Consider the following 27617-nt stretch of genomic DNA (forward strand, 5'->3'; position numbering starts at 1 on the left):
AGAACTCTGATGCTATTGTGACACTGGGCTTTATTCAGTGCTGTAATCACATGTACATTAAGAGATACACAGTGATCATTTAGGAACTGTCCAAATTAAAATATCATATACAGTATTTTTTTGTTCCTTTGAAGACCATCTTGCTGCATCACAGTCACCCCTCCTTGACATCTCAGCTTCCTGCCTTGACAGACTGGCTTAATATTTGGATCAGGTCCCTGAGCTTCCCTTCATGGCAAACTAGCCACAACTCCACCATAGTGAAAATTAACCATGTGCAAAGAATACCTTCCAGAGGATAATTACTCTGTCCACTGTCCACTCTAATCTACTCCACCCTGGCTAAACTTCTAGCTTCTAGCTCCTAGGATGCTAATAGATCCAGCGTCACCTGGTTCAATTGGCTATTTTTATATAGCTTTGCATGATGGTCATGTTGAAATAAGCAAACAGAAACATTTGCACAAAGGACTAGATGCTAACATATTCAAAATTCACTAGTATTGTAGCATTAATTCCTGGAAATCTTCAGACTACAGTGCATGATCTTTCCAGGAAAGTATGTTTCTTGGAATTAATGATGCACACTGATAGTATTTAAAACTGCTTTGTTGTCAGTTAATAACAGCCTCACAAATATTGGATTAATCACAAATGCATTTGCAAGTTTAGGATTATTAGTATGGCTGTGATGATGGACATGGAGTTTGACCTGAATAAAAAGTAATATGTATTTTATTTACTGGGAATGGCATTGAGTATCTTATTATAGAAATATACCACTATACACCACTCTGCTATGAAGTGTGGAACTTAAAATCGTTGGAGGTGTTCAGAATTTATCCAAGATGAAAGGAAACATGAAGCACTGAAAAATGAAACTGAAATTCTTCTAATGTATATGCACGCAAAGGTTTCACTTCAGAATCCTGAAATATCACAATCCTGAACTTAATAATCAGGAACCCAAAATCCTGAAGACTCAAACTCGTGAATCACAAAATACTGAAAATATACAGGACACAAAGAATGACAATATTCCAGTACAAGGACACAGAGAAACACATACAAGACAAAGGATAGCACTTTTCACCAAGTATGGGCAGGGGGGCAAGCCCCCCTGCGCTCCCACACCCCCTGCTAATTAAATATATAAACTCCAAGATTGCACTCCACAGAAAAAATGGCAAACATACCATCACATGTGTTCATGACTGCCTGTTGTAACCTTAGTAACATTCCCTTTAAACTTGCTATACTACAACATAACTCATGATAGTGTAGTGAAGTGCAGTCTTGGAGTTGATATATTTAAGTAGCAGGGGGTGTGGGGGGTGCAGCCCCCCTGCTTATATTTGGTGGAATGTAATCTGGTTTGTGTTCTCTATAGTCAGCATATGTATCCTGTGTGTTTTCAGTCTTTTGGGATTCAGGATTTTGAGTTTTCAGGATTTTGAATTTTCAGGATTTGGGGCTTCCAGATTATGAAGTTTTCTGAAATTCAGGATTGTGATATTTCAGGATTCTGAAGTGAAACTGCACGCAACACATTCCTGAAATGGAAACTTGAAATATCAGTGAAATGGCACTTGCAAAATTACAATCACCAGATGGCATTTTCCCGAATTGAAAAACACAACTAAGTCTGCACATCAAAAGCTCGTACCAATCTTAGTTCTCCATGATAACTCCAACAATGACCATCACTATGTAAAAAAATAATATTCCCTCTGTCCCAAGGCTGCATAACCTTTAACTTAGAATCTGTAAGAAAGAATGTGTGGAGGCTTGAGACCCTTGAATGGAGGAGTTGGGAGGGGCTAGTCCCATTGCAGCTCATGCCCCAAAATTGAAACTGTAGTACAGTACTGGGGTGCTGCATTTCTGAGTGGTTGTGTTTCAGATGAGATATTAAATCAAAGTTCCATCCATCTTTTCTGGGCTTATCACAGATGGATGTTAAAGAACCCACAGCATCTATTAAAACAGTACAGTAGCTTTATTAAATAATAAAAAAAAATCAGTTGCATTAGGAAAAACAAATCTAATTACAAATACATATAATTCCCAAAATATTACCATTGACAAACTAATTCCAAACATTTTCTTTATCCAGCACTCTAGACATCTCCATTTGTTATTAACTATTTTCATTTCATTTTCTACTGCCCAAGCTGTTTCTTTACTTCCGCTCCAAATCTGTCAACTACATTTCACAGCTAAACCCTGCTACTTTGTTATATCATCATGCAGCTAGTACATTATATTTTTAAGGCTTAAGCCCTATAACTTTTCATACTTCAAATCTTTAGCTGCATTTCTGCAAAAATCCTTTAATAGAGCCACAAAAAGAAGAATGTTCCAGTCCTTCCTTTTCATCGTAACTTTCAAGTAAATATCCTTTATTCCTATGTCTTATAATGCATTTCTACATCAGATTTCTTGTTCATCAATCTCTAGATAAAATCCCACATTCTGTAATTCACATTCTATCACTTCTCTCCTTTTTAATAGCCTCCCTTATAACCATATCTAATGATTCCTGCACTGATACAACTTAAGAAACATGCAATAGCAATGTACCATTCCTTCCCATTTAAAACCATTTTCTACTATGCTGATACATAACAGTATATTACAAAAATCTTATTTCTGCTTCCCCATCATTTCCAATAAATAAGCATACTTTTAATCCCGAAGCTTTTCTTACATATCTTTCTCCATCATTTCATGCAAAATAGTAAAAAAGTACAGTTGTGTACACTTATCATAAATGTAGATGTTTGAGTATATTCACTGTTGCAGTCATTACATTTGGGTTATCTGCCTGCAGGTAGCCCTCAGCTGACCTGAATATCAAAGTCTTGGATTCCTGCATCGGATGCTGTCTCTTCTTCCATGACATCAGGTCATCAGGGGTATAAAACATGCAGCCGATGCCATTACATCAGTTTTTCTTGCCCCAGATGTCAGGTGCCCCCATAATGGAAAGCAATTATATGTTAGGATACACCTCCAACAAAAAGCAAATAAACCATAAAGCTGAAATACACTAAACAAGAAGAAAAGTATAGCCAAGAGAAGTCAGGGGGCCGGAGGGAGTGTAACCAAGACTGCAACAGTGAATACACTCGAACATCTACATTTATGGTAAGTGTACACAACTGTACTATGTTCTTCGTGTTTCACTGTTGCAGTCATTACATTTGGGTTGATTCCCAAAGCTAAGGAAGGGTGGAGGAAGTTAGAGAGCATTAGGGCCAGCTATTAATCCCTGCAAGACTGCAGTGGCAAAATCAGCTCTAGATTTAGAAAAAATAGGCATGTGGTAATGCTTGGTGAAGGTATGTACAGAGCTCCAGGTAGCAGCTTCTAGGATGTCCCTGGTACGGACACCTCTGAGAAAGGCTGTAGAGGTAGATGCAGCCCTGGTGGAATGTGATCTTATCCCCTGTGGGGTAGGTTTTCCATGGTACTTATAGCAAAAATTAATGCAATGGGCTATCCACTTAGAAATGGTTTGCTTTGAAATGGCCTTCCCCTCTGCCTCTGCAGCAAAGTCAACTAGCAGCTGTTCAGATTTTCTGAGAGGTTTAGTCCTGTCCAAATAAAATCTAAGTTGCCTGTGCACGTCCAAAAAGTGCAGTATTTGATCTCCTTGTTTTGTGGATTTGGTAAAAAAGTAGGCAAATGAATGGACTGATTAAGGGCCGCACTAGACACCACCTTGGGTATAAAGGAACAATTGGTCCTGAGGGACACCCTGTCTGCATGGAAGATTATGAATGGCTCCACTGCCATGAGGGCCTGTAATTCAGACACTCTTCTTGCTGAAGTGATGGCTAGAAGGAAGGCTGTTTTCCAAGAAAGGAATTTCAACTCTACAGTTGCAGCTGGCTCAACAGGAGGTAGAGTGAGCTTTTCCAATACAAAGTTAAGGTCCCAGGTTGGAGTAGGGGCTCTCCTGGGTGGTCTTAAATTTTTAGCCCCTCTGAGGAATTGCTTTAGTGAGAGAAGAGGGGTGATTCAGTATTATAATGAGCTGAAATGGCAGAGGCATGAATTTTAATTGACGAGAAGGAAAGGCCCTTGTGGAGCATCTCAGGTAAGTACTGAAGAATATGCGGTAAGTTGGGCACCGTTGTGCCCATCCCCTCAGTCTGGCTCCAGGAACAGTATCTTTTCCACTTTTCAGCATATGATTTTCTAATACTAGGCCTTCTTGCCTCCAGAATGACATCTAGCACCTGCTTACTGAGGGATGTTATTGGAGAGCTCAAGGAATTAGCCAGGCTGCAAGGTTCAGGGTTTGAAGTTGAGGGTGCAGAATCTGGCCCTCCTGCTGGGACAGCAGGGTAGGGGTCTGAGGCAGGTGCCATGGTTCCAGCAGTGACATACTGTGCAAGAGGGGGTACCAGTGCTGGCGTGGCCAGTCTGGTGCAATCAGTATTGTCCTTGGTTTGTCCTGTTTGATCTTTAGCAGAACTTTTGGGAGGAGAGGCAGAGGGGGAAAGGCATAAACTGAGAGGCTTTCCCAGGTGAAGGACAGGGCATCCACTTTCCAAGCTTGACTGTGGGAAGTCCTTGTGCAGAATTTGTCCAATTGGTAGTTCTGAGGGGAGGCAAACAGGTCTATCTCTGGATTCCCCCATTTGTTTCTCAAAAGGTTTAATATCTTTGGTTCCAGTTTCCCCTCGTGTGGGTCCATTAGATTTCTGCTTAGGTCATCTGCCAGTGAATTTAGCTTGCCTGGCAGAACTTGAGCTTGTAGGTGCACTTGGTAGCTCAAGGCTGTGTTCCACAGAGCCATGGCTAATTTGCAGACAGGGTACGAGTGGGTTCCCCCCTGCTTGTTTATGTACCACATAACAGTGGTGTTGTCTGTCTTTACCAATAATTGTCCTGGAAGAATGTGGTCCTTGAAGGCTGTTAGGGAATTCTGTACAGCTAACATTTCTTTTTGATTGATATGCAGGTGCATCTGACTTGGGTTCCATTTGCTCTGAATGCACTGCCCTGCCAAGGGAGTCCCCCATGCATAGTCTGATGCATCTATAGTCAGGGTTTGGGCGGCAGGGGTTAGATTGAAAGGGAGCCCCTTGTTGAGGTGGCAGGCCTCTGCCCACCAAAGGAACTCTGTCTTTATACAAGGAAAGATAGGAATCACTGATTCCAGGTCCTGAGAATGTTGACACCATAGGCTTTTTAGATACCATTGTAGTTTCCTCATATACAGTCTTGCATATGGAATTAGTAGAATGCAAGAGGCCATGAACTCCAGGGCTTGCAGGATTTTCTTTGCAAATAGCTGGGTCTTTGTGGCCAGTAGTTTGAAGTAGGCCATCAAATAAACTTGTTTCTCTGGTGTGAGGTAAGCCATCTGGGAAGTTGTGTTCAAGCTTGCTCCCAGGAATACAATTTGTTGGCAGGGTACTAGATGAGATTTATTTTCATTTATGGTGTACCCCAGTGAGGTTAGAAGTTTCTTTACAAATGCCAGATGATTTAGTAGCATGTCCTGGCTTTCTGCCTGAATTAGACAATCGTCCAGGTATGGGTATATTTGAATATTTCTTTGCCTGCAAAATGCAATGACTGGAGCTAAGCACTTTGTGAATACCCTGGGCACAGTAGATAAGCCAAAGGGAAGTGCAGAGAACTGATAGTGCATGGAGCCTGCTCTGAAGCGTAGGTATTTCCTGCAAGATTCCCTTGTTGGAATGTGGAGGTAAGCTTCCTTTAAGTCTAAGGTTGCTAACCAGGCATCTTTGCCTAGCATAGGAAGCAGCTGTTGAGGTGTTAGCATTTTGAATTTTGGGATTACCAAAAAGGTGTTTAGAATAGAGAGGTCCAGGATAGGACGCCAGGAGCTGTCTTTTCTGGGTATAAGGAAAAGTCTTGAGTAAAAACCTTGTCCCCTTTCTTTTGCTGGGACAGGCTGAATAGCCCTGATACTTAGAAGAGAGAGAACCTGCTGTTGAGCCTCTGCCCACTGATTTTGGGGGTAGGTCTGCCCAACCGTATGAGGCTGGTAAGGTGTGGAAGTGGAATCTGTATCCTTGGAAAACTATATTTAAAATCCAATTGTCCTGGGTAATGAGCTCTCATTTTTTTGCATGCAGGGCGATCTTTCTCCCTAAGGAAGCAGGCAGTTGAGCAGGGCTTGGAAGGTTTAAGGTTAAGTAATTGTGACAGTTTACCATAGGGGGGGGTATCTTATTACTTCCAGCTTTGGAAGTGGGAGCAACCCACTGCTTAGACCTGTGAGTACCTTGAGAATGTAGCCTAGGTGGTCTGCTTTTCCTGGGTTTGGACTGAAAAGGCCTGGAAGAGACAGGAAAGGACCAATTCTTAGAAGGCCAATGCCTGCTAAATCTAGGAGTCTGTACTTGCAGGAAATCTTTGACAGTTTGCATAGATTTAGCTTTTTCCTCCATCTTTTTAAGGACTTCTTCTGCTTTGTTGCCAAACAGGCGGTCTTGATTTAGGGGAACATCCAGTAACTTAGCTTTAACAAGATCTGGCAAATTTTGCTCCTTAAGCCAAGCATGCCTTCTAAGTACAGACCCAGTGACAGCAGCCCTGCAAGATGCTTCTAAAGAGTCAAAACCACATTGCAAGGTATGTTTACCAACTTGCTCAGCAGAATGCATTAAATCCTGTAATTCTTTATTTTCAGCACAGTCAGGAATCAACATCATTTTCTGTTTAAGTAGTCCCATAATATGCTGCTGATACTTTAACATATGAAATTGGCAGTTTAAGGCCCTAATGGCCAAAGTAGCAGAAGTGTATACCTTCTTATCCCTTCTGTCCAAGGCCCTGGAATCTCTATCAGAGGGGGTAGGGTTTTTGGCAGTAGTAGCCTTAATGCCTTTAGGTCCTTGGGAAATGGTTTCTGGGTCCGCAGTAGGATTCTTGAAGAGGAACTTGTGAGAGTCAGGTACTCTGTAATACCTGTCAGGCTTCCTGGGAGATGGAGGTAAAGTGTCTGGGGCCAGGCTAGATTCCAAGAAGGCATCATCTACGATGTCCAGGACAGGAAGGATAGCTAAAGGCCTGGGTTAAGGGAGGAGTACGAATTCCCTAAGCCTTTTTTTGGGGTTAGAGTAATCCTGGCTTTCCCAATGGAAATGCTCCCTAAGAGTGTGCAAGGTTTCACCAAAAGAAAAATCTGGAGAGGAAGCAGAGGAAATGGAATCCTGTGCATCAGAATCCTCATAGGTAGATAAGGGCAAATCCTGGTAATCAGAAGAAACAGAAATTTCAGAATCCTGATCAGAAGAATCAGAAGGAAAATCAGTTCTAGGTCTCTTAGAGGGTGAAGGATGACTTCCCCTAATTAAAGTAATAAGGTCTTCAGCCATTCTTATTATTTGTTTTTTAAGCATATGGGCCTGACCATGCAGTTTGGACATCAGTTTTCTAGGCGTGGGTCAAGTTTTAGGCCCTGAAGAAGAAGATGGCGTCGGTTTGAAATACAAGTCAGTAGGCCTGAATACACTCTCAGAAGCCAGTGCCTGCACAGCGGCTCTGGACCCATCCAAGGTAGAGACATCCGCAGGTTCCATAGTTGAAGAAGCATCTCACGGCATACCAGACTCCGAATGGGTCTCAGTAGAGGCCTGCAAATCTGAAGTAGCGGGTATCAGGGGCTGAAAAAGTGCCTCACTGAGTAACGGCGAACTGGCGACTAGTTTAATGGAAGCGTCGTCGGCAGCTTTGGACCTATGCGGTCTGTCTCTGTCTTTATCTTTACATTTTTTTGGAATGTCGGTAGTTGGATGGCTTACCGAAGCCATTTCTGGATAGTTAAACTGAGTACCAAAATAATTTGCTGCAAAAAGAAACTAACGACGAATAGTCCAGGGGTTGAATAAGGCACAAAACCGACAGTGAGGGATGTCGTGGTCTGGGCCTAAGCAAAGAATGCAGTACGAATGAAAATCTTTATGAGGTATTTGCTTTCCACAGGTAATACAATTGTTAAGTTTTACTGACATCAGTCAAGAGCAAGAAAAAGAATCCCCAACGGGGTACTTTTAGAAGACTTCTGTTCTGAAACTCAAAAACGAAAATTTCAGGAGTCGGCCGACCGGCACTTGCGAACTGCTTTTGCTTTGGGCACTGCGTGGCAAGAAAGACTGATGTAATGGCGTCGGGTGCATGTTTTATACCCCTGACGACCTGACGTCATGAAAGAAGAGACAGCATCTGATGCAGGAATCCAAGACTTTGATATTCAGGCCGGCTGAGGGCTACCTGCAGGCAGATAACCCAAATGTAATGACTGCAACAGTGAAGCACGAACAACATCAAATTGAAGTAAGCAGCATATGGATGACTACTGTATCCCTCAGTCTCCCATGCCATTATATAAAATTCCCATTTTAATAGACTTTATTATAGTACACCCATAATGCTGTAAAAAATCCCATTAAATCTACTTAAAGCTTTCAAAAATAATAAATGCCACTAGGATAGCTTCCTAACCCAAAGATCACAGTCTTAATTAAATACACTTTTTTCTTAAACAGTACCACATAAACCACCCATAATTCCACAGTACATCTTATCCTTTCTAATATCTTCTTCCATTACCCAATACCCACCTGCTACCCTTTATAATGCTCTCCATATAAATATACTTTTCCATAAAATATGCTATCCATCCTTTTTGTTCCTCCCAGTCCCTTGTTTTTTTCCTTTGTTAAACCTAACCCCAGTTCTAAGAATATTTCAGATAAAAATCCATCCCATAATCACAAGTCCATCCACAGCACTAAAAGAACTATATTCCCCTGGTGCATCACCTACCATCTTCCTGGCAGTAGCCAAGATACCAGGGGAACACATTTTTTTCTGTCTGCATGTGTGTTTTGGATGGAGTTGTGCTTATTATCTATTTTATTTATAGCACTAGTTTCAATTTAACAAATCCATCTTACAGTGAATCAGTCTCTTCTCCCACGTTACTACATCATCTATGTAACTAAATATAGATGGTATTATTATTCCTTTATAATGTTCCATTTCAGTGTCTGCCCTTTTTCATTTTTACAGTAACTGCTTACATAATTAAATTAGGAATCTAGACACTCCCTTGATTCACCCATTCTCCATTTTAGTGTTACATACCTCACATTAATAGCTTTAAAAAGGAATTTTCATATACTGTTTATAAAAAAAACACACATTTTCTTTCCAGACTTATACAATTTAATTACCTAAATCATTTGCTTGTAAATTGCATACTGTAAAATGCTTTAGTGATGGGATACATACCCAACCACACAACCTTCTACTTCCTTTATAATCTAATTCACTGTTTTTCTGAAGATTACACATTCACATTCCTGCCTTTACACACCCCTTACTAGTTTCTCCTTAATACTATCCATAGGAATTTGCAGTACTCTTAACAAGATTTTATAAAGGTTGTTCACTAAAACCAATGGTCTTCATTTCTTCCCTGTCAAACTTATAAACCTTACTGTACTAGAACATAAACCTTTCCACTTAATCACATTATTTAACAATTTCCTTAAAACTGTAACTGCTTATCCTGCAAATTAAAAAAAAATAGAGAATTACATACTTCCCTTGTTCATAATCTTTTAAAACATTCCTAATACTCTTCATAGTTAGCCTGTAGTTACTTCCTTTCTATCCATCCAGCTTCACCCTTCAGTATTTGTTTCATGTCCAGCATCTCTCCTTCTTAAATATCCTGTACACAGGCTTCATACCTTCACTGTCTTCCTGCAACTCACATATGACCTTGTCAGTCTCTTTTTTCTCATTTTCTCAAGGTGTAACATAAACCTTTATGATGTTTTATGAAGTTGTAAACTTTTCTTCCTAAATTTTCAGTACACCTCTCTGTGATCAGGAAAAAATAGTCCCCACATAACCTCCTTTACTAGCTTCTCAACCACCCCCCGTTTCAAAAATAAAAATAAACTATTGATGGCATCATATTTTTTATACATTTGTTAAATGAATAAACCCACTATCTAATGCACAAGCATCTTCTCAAGGGCAACCCAGGAGCAATGTCAGGTTAAGTGATGAGCTCAGAGTCATGGAGAAGACAAACAGAGGATGAGGGAATCAAACTCTGGACTACAGGATGAAATATGTTAGCAGCTCATAACCTTTATCTTTTGTGCTAACTGCAAGACTTTACATATTCAGAGTTTTACTCTACATTTGTATGATATCATACAAGCCAAAGCTGTCTTATCTTCAAATGCCCTGCATCTTTTGCATATTTTCTTCTTACAGCATTCCCCATTTGACTTTCTAATTAAAATCACAAATCATACCAGATCTTTGTGTGGAAGTAAATAAGGATCTAATTTTTGGAGCAAATCAATCTTTTTCTGTCTTGTAATAAAGCATGTAGAATAATGAGCCAAATGTGTTTTTTTTTTTGTACTCTAAAACCCCAAATTACTGCACTGAGTATTTCGACTGTTGTATTACTTATCAGTCTTCCACTACAGTCACTGCATATTTAAACCAGTTCTGCTGGCACTGAAGGATAAATCCCTGAATATGACTCAGATGACAAGAGTTCAAGTAGGGCTGCGGCACCTACTGGACCTAGCAGGTGGTGAGGAAAGGAATGAGAAGGCTGTGTCTGCTCACCTTTCACAGGGGGAGAGAGATGCAGGATGACATGTAGGTAAGGCTATGCCTCTCATTCTAGTTCTGGCTCAGACTGCGGCAGGAAAAGGCAGCTGCACGGAATGAGCAGGTGGGACTAGGGAATTTCCCTTCTTCACACCTAAGGGCAGAGACTCCCTCAGTAACCACTCGTCATAGCTCAAGTGCTTCTCGCAAATGCAATGTCAGCATATAGGTGGATATGGCCAACACAGAACAAGTCACCCTTCCAGGAGAGGTTATAGCAGCTGCCTAATCAACTAACTTCTCACATACACTGCTTCACCTGTTAGCTGGAAGCCTCTGACCCTGACTGTCAGGGCAAAACCTGGGCAACAGGATCAAATTACATGCATCTTGAAGCAGACTGTATTCAGGAATGTTGTATACATGTGTCTAATCCTGGCTACAGCATACCAGGCCATGGCTTAGTGGGTGCTCACATCTCAATCTGCTGCCTTCCAGTCTTATTACAACAAGGTATGGGTCATCTCCCTTCCCTTAGGATAAATGAGCTGGCACTATCTACTGACTCCTACCCTTCCTAACTCACGCCTTCACAGATTACCTTGGTGATCCAGGTGTTATCTGGTTTGCAGTCAGGACTTCATCCATCGTTGTCAGGGACCCTGCACTATACTGTTAATCTTTAACGGAATAATTTTAAAGCAATGTTTCACTCAGATGACCATGTAGAATCTAATTGGCTTAATAAGTAAAACTTCAACTTTTTTTACTTTTTTCTACATAACTGTTGTGGAGAACAAGCACTGGACATCAATAATACAGCAAAAATATGGGGGGGAGTGCTTCACATAACAAAATGTTATACATCTCTTAAGAGTATAAGCATATTCAACCTGCTATGCGAGTAAAAGCTCTCAAGGCATGAAACACATGCCTTACTTTTTTAGAAAGTGATTAACTTAGAACATCTTCATATGAAGTACGTATGCTTCTATATAAATGTAAGTGCACAGTTTCACTCTGTTGAGATGGTTAAAAACTAAGATTCCATGTCTATTGCAGTTTACCAGTCTTGTCGGTTAACAGCTAGAGTGGAAACCGCAGTGCGTTTACAGTATAGTATGGCCATAATACACTTTTCTCCGCCTTGCACTCCTTCTTCAGAACTGAACAGGTCGGTTCACCCATGCCATTACTTTGCAGTCTATCTTGCATATTTGACATGACTGATTTATTTAGTGTTGGCATATCCTGACATCATGCACATATAGTTCTGGCAGTCTAATATTGTTTGCAAAACAGAACCAGCTGTATCCAAGCAAGCAAAGTATGTAAGGGTGAAACAGATAAAGGCATATCCTGTGGGATTTTCTTTTGACAGAATTAACACATGGTTCCTCTTCCCATTGCCTTTACCATATTTTACATAGAGTTCAAATAAAGGTAACTTAGTATGTAATCATAGGGTCAAAGGCCAAGCCTGTTGACACAATATGCTGAAGACATCTAATACAACATTTATATCAGAATCAGCACAGAATGAACAAGAAAGATTTCACACTACCTTTCTAAATGGATTGGATTATAAATGCTAGAATTAACATATGTTAATGAGCTATTTTTACCGTCCTGAATGTGTGAACGTCAATGTTCTGACAGGGATATGGGTCAGAAGCATGCCATTAACCTATTGACCTATCTTCTATCTATTTGTGTAGTTGTCAATGCATCTATCACTCCATTTATAAGTCTGTTTGCATTAGTACTGCTTCGTGTTATATGCAGTTGCTTATACAGTTACTTTTCTTAAAATAAAAGTACTTACACATTCTCAGCATTAAGCATGATAAAAGTTATATGCAAAAAGAAGCAACTTTAAAACCTTAACTTCTGAGAACAAAAATAATAAAACACCAATGACGGCAGACAAACAACAGCTTTTTCAGGCTCAGTGAAGAGTTACCCCTGAATTCAGAAAACGCATACTCTATTTCAGTTTATAAAACAATCAAAAGCACCACGCAGATGAAAACAGTCATACAATCAAATGTAACATTCTAATTTTTCTCTCACCATGATGCATGAATCCATCGTCACATAATTCTATGCCCAGCATTATAGCTTCTTCTCTTGTCCTGCAGTCTCCCTGGTAAAGTTGAAAGCGTGAGTAACACATTTGCCAGCACACATTTAACTAAAAAGCTTAAAATAAAATCTGATATGATGACCACTTTAAAATAACAGGTATGAATATTTTTTTTTCACTGTAACAGTGTTCTGCTGAAGTAATACAATCAGAAGAAACATACCAAAATGATTCCTGTTGGAGGCAGGGACATAATCACAAATATTAATTTTTAAATCTATATTCTCCTTCAATTGGTCCACTACCAAATATACTTTTAGAAAATATACACTGATGATCTAGCTATTCACTACAGAGAATTAAGAATACACATCCATTTCAGTTTCTGTTATGATACAACATTTTTTTTCAGATGCCTATCCTAGAATTACTGTGAATGCAGGTCGGCACTGTAAAATAAAGCTAGTTCAGAAAATTGTACTGCTTACTGAAACACATTCATTTACTGATATTCCAGACAAGAACAACAGTGTTTAAAATAAATGTTGTATGAAGCACTGACGTGTTGAGGAGAAAAACATGCACTTAAGTTTTCTGGTTTGGTTTACCAGTTGTCACTAATATTAAAAATGAGTCTTTTCACACAGTGATAGGAAAATGAGGCAAATAAGCAACTGGGGAGCATATGAGATCCAGTTCACCTTCAGTTTTTACATATTTTAATTTGGTCTACTTCATGTTCTAAAATATGGTGTTGTACAAGGACTCTGGACCAAAGCAGACCAAAAAGGATTACCTTCAAAAATTACTGAGGGGGTAATGTGCTACAATGCTGAGATGTGTTTATAGTCAAAACTACAAGGCAGTATTATACAGTGTTAAAGTTGACTTATTTGGAGAAAATGTGAAGATAGCGCTGCTAAACATTTGAAGTTCTGATACTCTTAATGCAATGTCTTAGAAAACTGATAATGAATTGAAATAACTTCAACTGCTTGTGGACAGGCCCAGATTATGCAAATCCCACACAGTTGACTTGTTCAAATTGAACTTTGTTTAATTAAAGTATCTGAGAAAAGAAAGGTCACATAAAAATTAAAACATCAAAACAAAGCAGCACATCTAAAAGATACAATAAATCTGAACAGAAAAACATCTAATTTAGAGGTTCTTGTATATGTTTTGGTACATATAAACTTTTAGTACTGCCATAAGGAGTGCTTGGGGTCATATACTCTAAGCCAAATGGGAAGTGAGTTCCAGTGGACAAAATGTGGTGGGTAAAGAACTTTTCAGATAAACTGCATCCTCAGCACCATAAGCACAGCCAGCAAAATGGACAGTAAAGTAGCAGAGGGTCCTGTAGCTATGAAGGACTTGTATATGTAGGGCTTGATACAGAAGAAGTCAAAATTTAAATAATAACCCCAAATGCTACCAATAACCAGTGTACATCCTACAGTAGAGGACACAAAGGATCATTAGGGGATGTCCGTACCAGAACTCTGGCTGTGGAACAATAGAGGCCATCAAGGTTGATGTTGTGAAGCCTAGATTGCTAGATTGCAGTGTACTGCAACAATCCATATTGGATGAAACCAGCATAAAAGAATAACCACTGCAGAGACCCTTGATGAAAACAAGTGTCTGAACTGAGGAATTGTCCCATAATTGTAACAGGAAGATTCACTGGCAGCAGTCACCTGATTATTCATTGACAGTGCATTATCATGTTGTTATGTACCTCAGTCTTGGCCCACATACTCCAAGGAAAATGTGAGGATCTGTGGATGAATGCAAAATGACATGGAATGCTCACAGCCTCCATACTTGATAGATTGAGCTTCTTACAGCTAAAATTCATCCAGTATAGTACAGACTCCACAGCCCTGCATGGTGATAAGGTTCGGCATATGCTTATGCTTCTGACAAAAGGAGGGGTGAATCTAGATATTATCAGCATAACGGTGGTATTTAAACTGCAATGAATGTTATCACCTAGTGTCATCAGCATATTTGGTTATCCAGAGCCCATGTGCACCATGAACAATAACAATGACAAAAATGGAGCCTTGTGGACACTATACTGCACTAGCTAACTCCACATCAAATTCAAAAAGTAAGCCAGAAACCACCCATTGAAAGGGTACAGAAATGTAAGAGGCAAACTATTGCAGGATCCAGGACTTGTCAGAGTTTTATTAAAGACCACAGTGTGATCACAGGCAGTTGATCAAGATAGCAGTGTCAACAGTGCCAAATACAAAGCACAGATCAAGGACAGCAAAGATATTTTGTTATTATTTATTATGTTTGTTTATCAGGGGAATGTACTGGGGCAGCCACGATGGTGCAGTGGTTAGCGTTGCTGCCTCACAGCAAGAGGTTCTCTGGTTCGATCCTCGGCTGGGGTGCCTTCTGTGAGGAGTCTGCATGTCCTCCCTGTGGTCGTGTGAGTTTCCTCCGGGTGGTCTGGTTTCCTCCCACATCCCAAAGACATGCTGTAGGTGGATTGGACACTCTAAACTGGCCCGCGTGCGTGTGTGTGTGTGCCTTCTGTGGAAGGTTGGGCGCCGGGCTGGCAACTCAACACCGTAAAACTCCACTGTCAATCATGAGCAGACAGGTGATCTGCTGTGGCGACCCCTAACCAAGAAAAGCCGAAAAAAGAAGAAGATCAGGGGAATGTACTGATCCAAAAGAAATGATTTCAATCACAGCCTTGGGAGTTACATCAGACACAAAATATGAAAGTACACAGAACCAATGTTCAGACAGTGGTTTGGAATAAATGTGCACAGTTCCAGAAACTATACAGACATGCACAAATACATTCAAGGCAGCTACAGAGTTTCTGTTTGAGCAGGCTGATAAAACACAGAAAAAAATAACTAGAACTTTTCATATGTTCATGGTATAGAGATGTATAGGCAGAATCAAAAAGTACATACAGATCCTGTATAAGCAGAGAGATAAAGTGAAATCATTGCTGAGAAAGTGCTCAAAGTACAATTACATACAACATGTATAACACAGAAGTCATGTGCCATAGAGAAATAAGTAAGAGTAAAACAAAACTAGTCGATTATTCAACGGGACAAAGAGATAACAGAATTCAGGTAAGCTGAGACAGTGAGCATTTTTTCAAATATTCCATGACTTTTTGACTGAATTTTATATCAGCAGAATACTTTTAAATGTCATAAAAAAGTGTGCCCCCATAATTTAGGGCCAAGAAAAGAAAATAAGTAATGAGTAGTGGTTATTTCTTGATCTTATGAATACAGCTGTATTGCTTGTGGAGGAACACAGCTGGCAAGGTGTGGCCATTATAGCTAGTTCATGGCTGATTGGAGGGATGTATCATTATGCGGAGCCCACTGCATGAGACTAAGTAGAATGAAGTCAGCTCACCCGTCTGTTGGGGGCCAATTCCAGTATCTAAGAGCCATAAAATGGTTACTCCCTGTAATGAAAGAGAATAAAGTAGCAGAGCTTATTAAATAATGTTTTTAGGTTAATGAGGTGCTTCAATCTGTATTCTCAGCTATGCAAACTTGTACATCAGTATTAGTTTATGGCTACACAATGTGTGTTGCCAGTGTTTTATTTGTTAACAGTAGTCCAAATTTGAATCCCTGACTGACAAAGTAATAAGCCTACTAGATTACAAACTAGGCTGGATGTGCATCTGTCTGTGATGTGTTCAGTGATGTGGAATGATGCAGCAAGATAGTTGGATGATGCAGAGATCTCAGGCAGTAAGAACGTTGACTCTTTAAGTGAGATCATTAACAAGTAACTAAACAGTGGTCAGCCAGTTTAAGCCTCTCCTCAGGAAGGCACAACTTCTTCCATTTGTATTCCAATGGCTGCTCCTGCCACAGTACCAAGAGGTCTTGAACAGGCATTATTCACACAGGCAGGGAATGGGGTACATAGAAAATATGGCAATCTATTATTGAGATAATAGGATGGATTTTGTGTCTAAAGGGCGACATGTTCATGATGTACATGATAATTATACACAGGGACCGTGCATCTGATGTAGTTAAATCGTTTTGTTTCATACCGCTCAATTGTCCAGATTTTCACAGAATATCCATATTTTTGCCTCATATATTTGGTCTATTCCTCATAAATTTTGTAGTTTTCTGGAAAATCATTGAGGATTGGACTGACTAAATAATGATATACATTTGAGTTTCAGACTTCATGTCCTGCAGAAGATGCATGTTAGTACAAATCATGTTATTCTAGTGACTTTCTAAGTCTATAAAAGCAATGTTTAAAATCTGTCCCTGTTTTTGGGCCTTTGTTCGCCAGTGTTTAGGCTTTGTCCGGATTTGTTTTGCTAAGAGGCTGACAGGTATGTCCTGTTTCCATCAGTGTACCACAGCCAGCATTAACAACTTGATACATCCAAAATACATTCTGACTGCAGTCTATTGTTTATTTTTTTTTCTTGACTTGATTACTGGAGCGTCCTTTACCTTGAGGTCTCCTGACATGCAAACTGAATAGTTAAAGAACTTCATACAATTACTTGTTAGTAGTTATTATTACCAGCAACTTACTCCCATATTACAGAGGCACACTTTTAACTGCTGTAATTCTGAACACATTTGATGTTTCCTGCATTGCTTTGTTTTAAATTATAGCCTTACTGCTTGAGTTGTATCCAGTCACAGCCAGTATATAGCTGAGCTGTAGAGTTCTTTAACTGTTCAATCTGCCTGTGAAGAAGCCCAAGGTAAAGAACACTGCAGTCATTGACACAAATAAATAAATAAATAAATGAACAATAAATTTCAACCAGAATGTATTTAGGTTATATCAAGTGCTCCGTGTCTGGTCCCATGCCATTTTCAAAACCTTAGTGCTGTTTCTACAATGCCCGGGTCCCCCTCACTTGAATGATTCCACTGTCCCCTGTGAACTTCCTCAGGTGCTATGATCAGTAGTGCAGATTAAATCTTCTGATGCTCATTTCTTCATTCAACAAGCACTACTCTGCCTCTGTAGCTTACTACCTCAGTGACTTAAGGAGTTCCCTACACTGAACTACTTCAAAGCATTCCTACAATCTTATTTGTTTGAACTCTCCTTTACTGACAAACTGCATGAGCAGCAGCTGTTTCAGGCTTTATTTACATCTTTTTTTAACAGCTTTAATTAAAGCATCAAATTTTCATTTGTAATATGGGTATTTATAAATTAACAAAAAAGAAAAAAAACTGTAGCAACAGCTTTCATTGTTACTGTCACAAAAAGGCTGGACACCAATGGAGTCACCCAGGCCTTTATGCTAGGCCCACTCCTCTTTGGCATCTACTTCTCACATGTCAAAGCCAATGTCAAATGCCTCAGGCTAACCAAGTTTGCAAACGACTGCAAACTGGGAGCAGTCACTGAATCCCTCCAAGTCGAGAACACCCTTCAGGAAGGTCTAATACAGACAGAAGCTTAGTGCCATGGCTTAAAACTCAATACCAAGAAATGAATTATAGCACCTTTTGGGTAGTCTGCCACCCTGGGTAACTACATCATCAATAAAACACCCTTAAAAGTTGATTCACTAGTCAGGGATCTAGGAACTCATGTAGTATCATGTAGATAGCAATCTAGACTTCGACCAACATGTACCCAAGGTAGTAAGAAAATATTTCTATGTTGCTGAATTTATAAGCAAGAGCATGGCTTCTAGGTCCACAGAGGTCATCATACCACTTTATTTGGCCCTCATCAGGCCCATCACAGAATATAATGCCTCCTTCAGTATGTACCACACCAGACCTATACAGCAACTGGAACATCCACAAAGTTTCCTTACAGAAATAATACAGAGAGTAAACACAATGGCCTATGCTTATCTACTTGTAGCCCTGTCTCTTTACATGGTATCATACAGACTGCTGAAAGGTGATCTTTGCCTGGCATACAACGTATCCCTGGATCCTGTTTTTGCAAAACAAACAGCATCAGAACTACTGGATTAAAGACCTAAACTTTGCTTTGTTTCTCAGAGAATTTCCATTCTCTGGAACAGGACCCAACCCACGGGAAACAGAGCTCCTCCCTAACCCTATTTAAGTATAGCTTAGACTTATGGGTGGGTAATCAGAAATTCATCCCTGGTCTGGCTCATACGTCTCTGATAAACAGATACAGTCAGTAAAACAACCCTACAAATCAAATATAAATCAAATTTGTGGGTCACATTTAGGTTGCACAGCTAGACTTTTAAGAACCCTAGTGGTCATTAGCCTAGTATACATCAAGAAACCTATGAAGAAAGTATAGATGCATATTTTCTTTTTAAAGATTTTCAGTCACTCCAACAATTCATATGTTGCTCAATTCAGGGATCAGTTTGAACTCACTCCTCCTGAATATTATTCCACACATATTGTTCCCACAAATTCCGTTTATGCCTTTGAAATCTACTCCTTCTCGTTTCTAAAGTTCCCACCTTCAGTTCTTTTATCTCATTTGCAATATTCAGTACTTCAATTACAGCTGGTTTAGAACTTCATTTCCATTTTCTAGTAATTGTTGTTTTTATTTTTGTTTTTTTTTTTTTGTTTTGGAAACCAGTAGCATTAAAGTTAGCAAGACCTTACTATGTTTAGGCAATTCAGATCCTATATCCCAGCTCAAAATAACTATTTCCTTAGCTATGGCCATTTGTCCCACCAAGATTGTGTCAAAGTACTCTGTACAAAATTTTTAAAATCTTTCAACTTATTACATTCCCAAAACATGTCCGCAATTACATCTCTCTTTCCAGTGTTTGCTAATATCCAGAAGTAAACTCATCTGAAGTCTACTGGGGATATAAAATAACCATGCAAACAATTCCATTTGAAAATACTAAAACTTCTGGACTTTGTTGCATAACTGGTAGCCCGACAAATTTCTTCCCACCGCACCTTTGTAAATTGCCTTTCCATTCTTTTTTCTCAATTTTTTTGTCCTTAATTCACTTCTTGTTTTATGTTTAAGTTACATGTTTTGTCTTGTTTAAATTTGTTTCAACACTTTTAGCTTCACTTAATTAGATCATATCATACTTTAACCTTCTATGAAAGCTTGCAACAACTCCTTTCTATACTCTTACTCAATGTGTCTTTACTGTACTAGCCACTGATGTAACCAAATGACTGAACAAAATGTCCTTTCAACTGTATTGTTTATTGTAACACACTGTGCTCCTTATAGTATATTTACTTTTTGGTCCTTTCTTGGCCTTGAAATTGTACCTTATTAACTTTTTGACTCTGTACAATACTTTATTAATGTGTATTTTATTTACCAGGTTACTGACAAATTTGAAAGTAAGATATATAGGACAAGCTCCTTTTCCAATAATTACTTACACTTTTTAAGTTATCATCCGAGATTTATAAAAAAACAACATTCCTAGAGAGCAATTTATAAGAGCCTCTAGGAAGACTACTTGTGATAGATTTTATGAAGAGGAAACAAACTTGTATTATTTCATTATTTGTGGAAAGAGGCTATAATAGAAAAATACTGGAGGATATTGCTACTGAAATGTCTGTTAAGAGAACTAGGATTTTTCCTCCTATTTTGAAGGCTCCTTTTATTTCTACAAAAAGTGTAGTTTCTTCTAATTTTAACAACAAGCACAACAATCATAATATTTTAGTCTGCAATTTAGACATTGATGTAGACAGTTTTGACATCAGGAATATTATTAAGGAAAATTGGAGCAGTATAGAAGGTAATTCAGATTTGGTTAAAGTATTTGGTAGTTGTCCTAGATTTGTATACAAAAATAGGTATAACCTCAAAATCTTATTACAAAAAGTCACAGCTATTTTTTCCACCACCTCCTTTTAGGTTTAACTAAAGACATTTACAAGTGTTTGGATTGTAGTATGTGTAGGTACATTTTAGAAGGACCTTTTATTAATTTAGACCATTTAAGTTATACTACACCCGTACCTGGTGTGCATAATTATAATTCTAAATGTATAGTTTACATTTATATTTGTTCCAGGTGTAATGCTTTTTACATAGGGATAACCACCAGGAGTTTAAAGGAAAGAATAAGGGAGAATGTTTATGCTATTAAGAAAAAAGATGGAAAAATACCCTTTACAAACACACTAATGAGTGTAAGGTTTATAACAACTTTCTTTTTTCTGTTATAGAAGCTCTTTTTAAAGTCTTACTCAGTAGTAATTACAAAAACAAATGTGAACAAAGAGAAACCATGTGCAAATAAAATTGGGGCTTGACAGAGCTCCTGGACTGAATGAAACAATTAATATTAAGTGCTTTCTCAAAAATAGAAGAAGAAAGATTATGAAACTATGAATACATTTTTTAAGGTTATAAGTTCTTTTAAGGTTACAAGTTATTAAATATACAATACTATTTTGTTTCTTGTTTTTTAATTGTAAATCCTTATTGTTTTTCTCAAATACTTTTTTAATTTCAATTAAAATAACATTTATATAATATTTTTAAATATAATTTTAAACAACTATATACAATATTTACAATAGCCTGACTTTCAATTATATATTTGGTTGGGAGGGTGGCCTAATGGTTAAGGTGTTTGCCTTACAAACACAAGGTGCAGGGTTTGAGTCTCACAAGGGATAATTAGCTAGGCTTAAAAAGGCTTGCAAGGGCAGTTAGCCTAGTACTAACCTATGAACCTATAGGTAGGTACTAGGCTATCTGCCCGAGGGCATTAATAAGCCTAACCAGAGTGTGTCAGCTTTCGCCGCCCCATTGATTAATTAACTGAGCCTCTGTCAAGAAGAGCCAATGAAGTGATCCCAGGGGTGTATTTTCTGTTACCAATCCACTCGTCAAGGTTTCTCTTGAAGAGTGTTAGTGAGGAGCTCTGCCTAATGTAGCTAGGAATTTTGTTCTAAAGCATGGGGAGTCTCTGTGACAGGAATCTATCCCTCCAGCATGTTCTATTTATTATTGTGGTGAGGTTTAGCTCACTAGAGCGAGTGGCTCGCAGTGACTTGGATTTCTTTAGGTGGAGCATGTCCATCAATTCTGAGTTGGACATGGCTTTGTAAGTCAGGCAGAGATCACCTCTGAGTAAGCGATATGCCACTGAGTACAGCCGGAGTTTTTCCAGTCAGGCTGCATAAGACATATGTTTGAGGCCAGTAATCCTCTTGGTGAGGTACTTTTGTTGTCTTTCCAGCTGTTGGAAGTGTCTTGTGAGGTACATCCCAAATGGGGCATTGTACACTATGATGGGTCTGATGAGTGATGAGTAGAGGGGCACTATAACCTCTTTATTTCTAGATGCGAACCCTTTAGTAATTAGATGGACTACATAGAAGGATTTCCGAACTACTTTGGCAATATGACTGTCAAAGGAGAGATTACTATCTACACCTGGGTCCCCATATCTCTTATTACCTCTTCTGTATTAAGGGGGCTGCCACCTATGTGGTAATTCATGGGTGTTTTGTTTTTCCCAAACGGGATGACTATGCATTTTTTGGCATTTAGCTTGAGACCATGACTTTGACACCAGGTGTCTGTTTCAGTAAGGCCCTATTGGAGAATGTCAATGGCAGCTGGAGAGTCAGTTATGGCTCCCAGTTTGCAGTCATCGGTGAACTTGGTTAGCCATAGTCCTCCTGTGTTTGTCTGTACTTCTGAGACGTATACACCAAACAGTAGGTGCCCTAGGACCAAGCCTTGTGGGACACCACTTCTGACTGGTTTAGAGTTGGACCTGGAGCCCGCTATTCTTACCATGTTTGTTCTGTCCGTAAGCCAGTTGGCAACCCATCTCGTGACGTAGGGGTTTATGTTCAGGCTGGTGAGTTTTTCTATAATTCCTGAGTGGGGAATGGTGTCAAAAGCCTTGGCGAGGTCAAGGTAGGCTGTGTGAACTACCTTCCCCTCATTTATGGCCTTGGTGACTGTCTTGAAGAAGTCAACCAGGTTTAATAGGCATGATCTGCCCTTGACAAAGCCAAACTGCATTGGGTCAAGTGTTTGGAGGTTCCCAATGTCTTTGTTAATGAGTTCCATGATACACTGTATGTTATTAAATATAGAATTAACAGATCAGTTATCAGAGATACAATACTGATTATTGCAGAGTGTCCAACGATATAACTTTCTTCCAAGGATTATTTACCAGTGGCCTGGGATAGATTCGTAGTTCTTTGATTTTTATTTCCATCAATGCAGTTGTCTTCAGTAAAGTGTAGAATTCTTCCAAGGTCTGGGGTGTATTTGAATTCCACCTTCTGGTTACGCATTTCCTAGATATAGCAAGTATTGTCCATAACAAATACATATTTGTCAGGTAGGGACCTTCATTTACATTTAGAATTATCAATACTTTAGTTAAAGTAAAGGATTCATTAAATAAAACTTGTAAAAATGATTGATTCCATTCCAATATGATTTAATTTTATTATATTCATAAAAAATATGAATCCAGTCTGCTTTATTTGATTTTTCACACCTCCAGCAAAAAACATTTGTAGTAGTACTGATCTTTTTCATTCTATCTGGTGTTAAAAATGCTCTATGTAAATATTTCCAGTTAAATATTTTCCAGTACTGTGTGTTAGAGGTGTAATTAACTGATAGTAAGATGTTTTAATTTCTTCTGTTAACTGCAATGACTGACCTTTTGTTAAGAACTGCCAGTATGTTGGTTTGGGAATTGTTTTATATGTTATTAACTCTTTACATAGATTTGAAATGGAATTTTTCTCTTCACAACTATTACATATAAATTCATACAGAAAACTTATTAGATTTGGAATATCTTTAAATGAGGAATTATTAATTAATCTGCATAAATCCTGAGTGTACATCAGAATGCTTTGTAAGCTTAACCAGTCCTCTGTTGGAATATTGTAAGCAGTTTTTATCATATGTATATCTAAAACATTTAATTTATTTACACACTGAAACCAGCATAAGAATCCATTTTGTTCCCAGGAGGTTATTGTTTCCCTATATATTTTATGAGGAAAGTTCTTAGTGATGGTAAATGGAGTTAAAAGGTCAAACCAAAGTTTTAGATCTATGTTTGCATTGATAAGTTTCCTAAATGATTGTTGTAATGATTAATCAGTGTTGTTTTAGAAGCTTTTGTTATATTATATTGTATACTTATGCATAGTATGTACCAGGGTTTGTTCGATTTATCTACTATTAAAAATTTTTTTAACAGATTAAATTTATTTGCTAATATAACCGTTGTTAATTCTTTCCAGTTGGCAAAATAATTTGGGTTTATCCAGTATATTGTAGTTTTAAGCACAGATGCTTTTATATATGTTTCTATTTCTGGGAAATTCAATCCTCCTTGTTTCCAGGGTCTAATGTGATGACTTAGAGCAACTCTATTCTTTTTAGGATACCATAAAAATTTTATTAAACTTGAGTTTATTTCATTAAAAATGCATCTTTCAGGAATTAACTGTATTGCTAATGCTACATATAGTATTTTTGGCAATAAGACCATTTTTATTAATTGCAATCTGTCTTCAAAAGTTAATATAATTTTGTTCCACTTTTCTACATATTTTTTATTGTTTCAATAATGTTTTTATAATTTATTAATACTGTTTCATTTATATTTTTGCATAACACTATCCCTAAATAATTTAGCGTAAGTTCTTGTTTTCCTTTGATGGATTTATCTGTAACTTGTAGTTCTTTTTTCTTATTTAAAAACAGAAATATTGATTTTGATCTATTAAAGTGTAGACCTGAAATCTTATAAAATTTCTCCATTACTTCTGCTAGCTCTCCTAATGACTCTCTGGAGTTGATAGGGTTAATAAAATATCATCAGCAAAAAGCATTATTTTAGATATGTACTGGTCATAGACTTCTATTCCTTTTATTCTTAGATTATTGCGTATTATTTCTGCAAGTATTTCTATAGCCAAAGCAAATAAAATAGGAGAAAGGGGGCATTCTTGTTTAGTACCTTTTGTTATATGGATAGATTCTGAGGTGAAAGGACCTAATTTAATGTAGGCTAAGTTATTAATATATATGTTTTTAGTAATAAGATGAAGGGAAGAGGAAATATAAATAATTCTAAAGTTTTAATAAGATATTCCCAGTTGAGGGAATCAAAGGCTTTTTCTATGTCTAATCTGATTACAAGTGTTTCTCTATCTACTTTATTCACATAATCTATAAGAGTAAGTATCCTTTTATTATTATCGTGTGTGTGCCTGTTATATAAAAATCCAGTTTGATCATTATTAATTGTCTTTGAAAGTGGGATTTTCATTCTGTTAGCTAGTATTGACATGAATATTTTATAATCATTATTCAGTAATGATATAGGTCTGTATGAGGAGCAAAGGTTTGTTTGTGTCTTTCGGCTTTTCCCGGTTAGGGGTCGCCACAGCAGAACTCCGGTCCGCTAATGATTGGCAGTTGATTTTTACATACTGGCTTGCCAGGCCTGACGCACAACCTTCAACGAAGGTACGCCCATTCACACATGTCTCCAAGCAGATGACGCTCTAGCTGAGAATCGAACCGGACAGCGTCTGTGAGGCGACAATGCTACTGCAGCACCACCACCGCGGGTCTATGAGGAGCAAAGGTCTGATGGTTTATTATCTTTTAGAATTGGTGTTATGAGAGAATATTTCCATGAAGGTGGTATTTTTGCTTCTGACTGGACTTCTAGCAAAGTTTTATGAAAAAGGGAGATTACTGTTGAAGGGAAGAGTATGTAAATTTCCGTAATTATACCATCTATCCCTGCAGCTTTGTTAGATTTATTTTCTTTTATCTTGTCAACAATTTCCTTGTAGGATATAGGTTTTTGTAGATCTAGTTTTAAGTTTTCGGGATTTTTTTTATATTGATAAGGTTTGTATCTAAGTTTATTTGGCTGGTATCTAAATCTTCTTTTTTGAAGTGTTCCATATAATGGAACCAAAATGCTTCAATGATGTCTCCTATATCTGATACTTTTTCCCCTTAATTTCATGATATATACTACTAATGTTATTTGCTTTAGATTGTATTTTAATTCTTGTAGATAAGTTATGTAGATATCTGGGGGAGGTGGCTAATGAGTTTATTTTTAATTTTTCCAAGGCTAGGCAAGTTTTGTGTGTTAGAATTTCATTATATTTTTTATTTAATTCCTCTATTTCTTTTTTGACTTCTGGACAATTCTGATTTTTTTTAGATTTTGCTGTCAAGAGTCTGGTTTGCAAGTCTATTGATTCAGATTCCCACTCTCTAACTTTGTTTTTGTACCAGCTAAGGGTCTTACCAAATAAATATGCTTTTAATGAGTCCCAAGTCATGACTCTACTGATTTCTGTTGTATTATTAATTTCAAGAAATAATTGTAGTTCTGACAACATCCAGGGTCTGAATTCTTTAATTTTTGTGATATTTGATGGAATTCTAGTTGAGAGGATTAAAGGTTTAAACTCCATTTGGAGCTTTATTATCAGAGAGTCATGATCTGAGAAGGGGCATGGAACTATTGAGAAGTTGAGAATTTTTTTTTGTAAATCTTGAACTATGAATAATTTGTCTATTCTGCTTTGTGTTCCAAATCTATGGTCTTTATGGGAAAATAATAAGGATTTATCATCTTTTACTTTAAAAGTGTCAATTAAATGAAATGAATCAATCCATTTTTTAAGGATTTTGAAATAGTTGCTATGCAAAAAGACTTCTTGGTGGTTTCAGAAGCTTCTTAGGTACAATTAAAGTCTTCTCCCAGTATAAGATTTCCTTTATAATAGTTGGAAATAAAATCTAGGTGTTTTTAACAATTCCTGCTCCACTTCCTGGGAACCAATATAGATTAGCTAAGGTCCATATTCTGTTATTAAATTTAATTGTAACAAATGCTAGTAAACCTTCTTTGTCTTCATATTTATAAATAACTTTTGGAGTGATTATGTTTTTCTTCCAGAGAATTGATATTCCTTTTGTCTTTGTTCTATAGGAGGATTGAGCTAAGACTGTATAGTCCTTCGGGTTTCAAATAAAGCTATCATTAGTCTTAAAATGCATTTGCTGAAGAAATACTACTTGTGCCTTATTTAGATTTAAATATTTTAGTAAGTTTGATATTTTATTTGCATTATTTAAGCCATTAGTATTTAATGATAAGAATGTTAAATCCATTTCACGTTATAGTTGGAAGAAACATTTTGCTTCTTTTTTTTTTTTTTTTGATTATAGTAGTTATACCATATTCTCTGATAACACTGGATGTTATTTTTATGTGTGTAAACTTGGGAGTGTAATTTAATGTTCTTTCTTCTTTAAATATAAGTAGGGTAAAATTCTGGTCAGGCTTTAAAATAGTACTTCTATAAAACATTAATTCTAAAGTATCAAATACAAGTAAATATGAATTTCCCATTAAAAATGGAATGAAAGTCATTCCTAATCCAATATATAAAGATAGATCTATTGGATTATCACTCATACCTTTAACCAACAATATCAACTGAGCTCCATATGTTAAATTATTATATGGAGAATTTTCTTAAAAGAGATATGAAATTCTATATTATTATGTTATTGTTCTATAGTATTTTATATATCAGGATGAAATGTTAGTAGTTAAACAATTATTATGTTGACTTAGAAAATATCCAATATTTAGTTACCCTTAAGAGATCCCAAACATGTCAAATATGTCATTTTGGATAAATTAAATGCAACAGAGGAGCATACACTAAATAAGCCAACAATAAATAATTACTAAAATAATTTGACTAAAAAGACTCTGTAGGAGACAATGAGTGATTACCAATGAAATATGAATTTACTGTAGGTGTACTGTCTTCCATTACTTTCCCACTCTTCAGCTCACCAACTTCAACTTAAACTTATGAAAAGATATGGC

At 37.5% G+C, this 27617-nt stretch overlaps 1 protein-coding gene across 1 annotated transcript in view; it reads right to left on the reverse strand.

Moving 5' to 3' along the window:
- Positions 1-27617, reverse strand: part of PREX2 (phosphatidylinositol-3,4,5-trisphosphate dependent Rac exchange factor 2) — a 1787099-nt gene that overhangs the window by 1041271 nt on the left and 718211 nt on the right. Inside the window, exon 16 of the mRNA XM_044066265.1 lies at positions 12712-12784. Coding sequence (XP_043922200.1) covers positions 12712-12784 — 73 coding nt within the window. The remainder of the gene's footprint in view (positions 1-12711; positions 12785-27617) is intronic.

Source organism: Protopterus annectens, chromosome 3.part1 (assembly GCF_019279795.1).
Source record: "Protopterus annectens isolate FY-2018-M chromosome 3.part1, PAN1.0, whole genome shotgun sequence".
Taxonomy (NCBI): Eukaryota; Metazoa; Chordata; order Ceratodontiformes; family Protopteridae; genus Protopterus; species Protopterus annectens.